Here is a 5,000-nt window from a genome sequence, read left to right as displayed (position 1 = left end):
AAAAGCCTAAGGATAGGGCTTTACAAAGATGGTTTTTTTTTTGCCTGAAATTAATTTCATGTTGCTAAAAGAGAGATTTAAAAGGGGCCAAAATTGTACTGAAAATCAGCCTCTGGGGACCCCTGAGGGGCTGATATCCAGAACTCGGCTAAAAAAAGGTCCTTGAAGCTGAAACTTTGGCATATTACATAAGTCGACATAAGTACTTTGTGTACCAATTTTAAGCGAAATCGGCCGACCTTCATTTCCAAGTCTGCCCCGGTCTCTCAGGCAGAAGCTCTTAAGTAATTTTGGTATTTCTCATTTCAATGTAGGAGCACAAGCCTCTGGTAAAGGTACGGTCTCTTTTATTCCCACCCAACAACAGTTCTATTACATCTGCAAGCTTGACAGGACCTACAATAAGCGACAAAAGTAGTGTGAGACACTGAACTGGGAAGACTACAATTAGGCAAAAATCACTTGAACGTTACATTTTCCACTTGTACTTCCCCTCCACCCTCCCCCACCTCCCCCCTTCAATGTTGGTAATAGAAAAAGGAAGTGTTGGCGATAAGAAAACAACGTTGTTAAGGGGGGAGGGGTTAGATGAAAAGATTTAGGGGGAGAGGGGTGTCCAAGATTCCTTAACAGAGAAAAGTGTCACAACACTTATGGTGTTTATTGTACATGTATTCATATCAAGCCTATCATTCAGCCCATGCCAGCAAATCCTATGTCAGAGCTGACATTTACATATTAAGTCTGCGCATAACAAATTATGAAGACTGGGCAGTACGAAGTCCAGTGGAAACAATCTCCTGAAGATTGCATTTATAGTTAAATATTATTAATAAGCATGCATCTTTATTTTTTTCAAAGTTGTATGGTCAGAAACCTGGCCTAATTTCACTGAAAACAAGGATCATTTTTACACTGGCTTAATAGAAACAAAAGAATAATCTGTCTGCTATCTCGTGTTGACCCTTTCCCTCCTAAGAGTGATACTTATTGATTTTACTCTGTCTAATACCAGATGATTTTACTTGTCAATGGGGGCTACTTCAGGGGTGAAATTGAAACAGTCGCAGTACTGTTCAAGTTACAAAACTGTCAATATATTTAACAAGGCCAATATGCAGTAATTTATGACAAACCTAACCATTTTTAAGACTAACCTGAAGCTTCAAAACTGCATGTACCTAAAGAGTTGTTTCATGTGCAATGCACTGGTGCACTACATTGCATGAGAAATACAGATGCATGTGTGCATCTGCAATACCGATGCATGTATTGGATGAGACAAACTTTCTTGAAAGACTGAAAGTTGTTTTTATGCTGTTTATTTAAAAGATATAAATATTGGTTTTAGAATGCATAAATCATACTCCTATTGGGATGGCAACAGGCACAATAGCTGACGCTGATATCACAGCCTCCTCTGTTTTGAATTCTGATTCACACGCGAAATTTGCAAGATTGGGAAAAAGCAAAGGATGGATTGCTAATGATGGGGATAAACACCCTTGGATGCAAGTGAATCTTCACACAACAATGAATATCATAGCAATAGCTACTCAAGGTGTTGTGTTCAGAAGCAAACAGTATTTTATCAAATCTTATTACTTGAGCTATGGTGACGATGGAAAAAACTGGGTGAATTATCCCATTCAAGGAATGACAAAAGTAAGTCTGTAAGATTTTTTTTTACTTCTAAAGTATTTTTAAGGGGTACTCCATTTGGTACTCCATGGGGGTACTGCATGGAATCGCACTCCATGTTTTGTCCTCAACTCATTCAGGTAAAATGTTACAAGTGTTGAGAACTGTGGCTAAAAAGAACCTAACTACATTATTAATATCATTTAGAGACTGACTAATACAGTAGAATATAAGAAAAAAACCTGCTTTTCAACTGGTGAAAATGATCCTCACAAAGACCTGCAAAGACCTCTTCAAAGACCTGCCAAAGATCCTTGAAGATCTTTGAAGGATCTTTGAAAGATCTTTAAAAAATCTTCAGAGATCTTCATTTTCCAAAACTACTTGTTAAGATCCTTGAAGCAATATTAAGGATCTTGTGAGGATCTTGCAAAGATCCTGAGGACAATCTTTTAGAAGGCTTTCAGAAAAGATCCTTATATAAAGATCATACTAGGATCTTTGACGGATCTTTGAAGGATCCTTATGGTGATCTTGAAAGAAAATTTACTAGGATCCTTGAAAGATCCTCAAGGATTGTATGAGGATCCTTTAAGGATCTGAAAAGGATCTTCAGAGGGATCTCGAAAAGATCTTTATCAGGATCCTTAAAGATCCTATGAGGATCCTTCAAGGATCCTTATAGTGATCTTGAAAGAGAGTTTATTAGGATTCCTGAAAGATCCTCTGAGTGTTGGGAAGTATTCCCGAGACCCCTCTCGGCCATCCATCCGGGATATGGATGTTTTACGTAGTAATATCTTTAACAGATTCTTTAGAGATCCTATAAGAATCCTTTTAAGATCCTTCAAAGATCTTGTAAGGACCTTTACATTAAAGAGTGAAGTGTATAAAATCCTTAAACATCCTATTAGGTAATAATGTAGCTTCAAGTATCATTAAGGATCCAAACTTTGACAAAAAATCACGCTGTACACGGATCAATTAAAAAAGAAAGCTTTAATTCTGATGTAATCATTAGATTGTGGGATATATCAGGAACGGATTACCTTGTTTGATGAACCCATAAATAGCTACAGCGCCGGGCCTAAAGCAATATGAAACAGTTTACTCTCGAAATATCAAAGAATTCGCGTCAGCACTTAATCCTTTAAATAAAGACCAGTATCTTTTCACATTCCGCTAAGGGTTAATTCGATGAGTCTGCTATGAATCTTGCTCAGTCTGCTATGAATCTTGCTCACTTTCTCTTCAAAGTATCGGACAATTGAAACCATCCGCCATCTTGAATAACACGCGAGAGATAAGACTGGAAACTAGTGAGCCGTTTCGCTTTTGGTCAGCGATGGCTCCTCTTACATTTTATCAATCTCGTACCCAGAGTCCTCGGGCTTTTTGGCCAGCGGGTGAGCGCCCGGAGAGACTCTGGGATAATCGATTTGAACTATATTTTTGATTGGCCGCTTCCGTAACAATGGCAGTCCGACAGGAAGTCGGTAAGTAATTCGGAAGCCCCAGAATTTGGAGGGATATTCAAAATCTAAAACAAGTTTCAGTGCTGATTCATTTTTTCTACCTCAGAAATATATAAATCACAAAAATGATAAAACGGCGAGGTTTGAATTATGTCATATACCGCACGGGAATTTTCCCACGCTGCTAAAACTGCTAAAAAGTGATTACTGTTGCTGTTGCAAAAGTACAGTGGGAAAACATTACATCAGTCTCTTTGAGGAGAAATCCGTGGAATAAGGTCTTGTCGAAGCCATTCAGAATTACGGAAACATCAACTTGTAGAAGAGGAGGACATTTGTGTCGTTTCCACAAAAAAAAATTGTCGACCGTGTTGCTTGCACGATGGCATTCTCATTGCATTCTGTACGGTGGAATGTACGCTGAAACACCAAAAATACACTGACCGAAAGCGTCAGAGGTTTCATCTTCACTTGCTCTTACAGCAAGCCAATGATCATTTCTCCAGTTTCTTTGTGTGTAAGGCTAAAATTCTCGTTTCTCAAACACTTTCAACCCGCCATTTCTACTGATAACGGTTTTCTCTCTTCTGCTTCCGTTTAAACTCGACCACACGTCATGAGACCGGAACCCACGTTTTCTGGGAAAATGGAGTCGATTATCCCAGAGTCTCTCCGGGCGCTCACCCGCTGGCCAAAAAGCCCGAGGACTCTGGGTACGAGATTGTGGTTTTATTTAAGTTCGTATCAACGAGTACAATGTGTCTAGATCTTATGATTCATGGTCGTTTTAACCTTTAAATACTGATTCAAAACGAGGAAATGGTATTGCCTTGGAAAGTTGGGTGCTTTAGGCCTGTTCCAAACGTCTTCCTACTGCCGTGCCGAACTCAAATGAAATGGTCATTTCGATTAAAGCACGGCAGTTGCACGCCGTTTGAAATCATTAAGCGCGGCACGGCTGAATAAGGTTCGGCACGACTACTTAGCACGGCAGGACTTGTCGTGCCGCACGGCAGTAGCACGACTTGGTTTCAAACGGCGTGCTATTGTTGCGCCGAACTCAATTCATAAATTAATTTAATGTATTTTGCATTATTTGCATATTATTACGCTGGATGGGTGGTTTGTTTTGTCTTTTGAATTTGGCGCGACTGTATTAGGTTCGACGTTTGAAACCGCTGCCGTGCCATCGTCGTGCCACTGCCAAGACAAATTCATTTGAGTTCGGCACGGCAGTAGCACGACGTTTGGAACAGGCCTAAATCTTTTTAAATTCATCCAGCAGTTTCGATTGCTTCACCTTTTTTGGCAGGTTATTCCACCACAGTACAGCCTCGCTATGACTAAAACTTCATTTGCCATAATTAGCATGCAGATGTGGTTTAGATGCATGTAGCTTTAATGTTCAGAATCTCTAAGATTGTAAATTAGACTTTCATCATGCAGAAAAAAACTGAGTATTCAAATAATTGGGAGCACAGTTCTTTAAGGTATTTTGCATCATAATTGCTTTGGCAACGGCTCATACATGTATTCATTTTGGTCTAATTTGAATAATAGACGAGTTTACGCTCTTGAGTGCATCATGGGTGATCAGGGCAAGAAGGAGAGAAATTCAAAGGTTTGTGAGGAAGTTCAAAACGATGAAAATTATTCATGATATGTAATTTTGTTTTTTTTTTTTTATTCCCAAAAGAGAAGATATGCGCCCCAAGGTGCGGCAGAATAAAGTTGGATACAATGGCTATTGTTTAAATTATTTTATTAACCAAAGTTTCTGCCATACATTTTCTGTAATTACAAAGGTACAAAATGAAAGAAATGTATCGAGACAAAAAAAGCAATAATTAGGAATTCCAAGGAATAGATACCAAGTCCAGTTCA

At 39.0% G+C, this 5,000-nt stretch overlaps 1 protein-coding gene across 1 annotated transcript in view; it reads left to right on the top strand.

Annotated features, from left to right (window-relative positions):
• The window catches only part of LOC138024944 (uncharacterized), a 69,326-nt gene that overhangs the window by 3,014 nt on the left and 61,312 nt on the right, over positions 1–5,000 (top strand). The window contains exons 2-3 of the mRNA XM_068872142.1: positions 315–335; positions 1,352–1,665. Coding sequence (XP_068728243.1) covers positions 315–335; positions 1,352–1,665 — 335 coding nt within the window. The remainder of the gene's footprint in view (positions 1–314; positions 336–1,351; positions 1,666–5,000) is intronic.

Source organism: Montipora capricornis, chromosome 11, assembly GCF_036669925.1.
Source record: "Montipora capricornis isolate CH-2021 chromosome 11, ASM3666992v2, whole genome shotgun sequence".
Classification (NCBI taxonomy): domain Eukaryota; kingdom Metazoa; phylum Cnidaria; class Anthozoa; order Scleractinia; family Acroporidae; genus Montipora; species Montipora capricornis.
The sequence above is the reverse complement of the archived record's forward strand: the minus strand, read 5'-3'. Positions and strand labels throughout refer to the sequence as shown.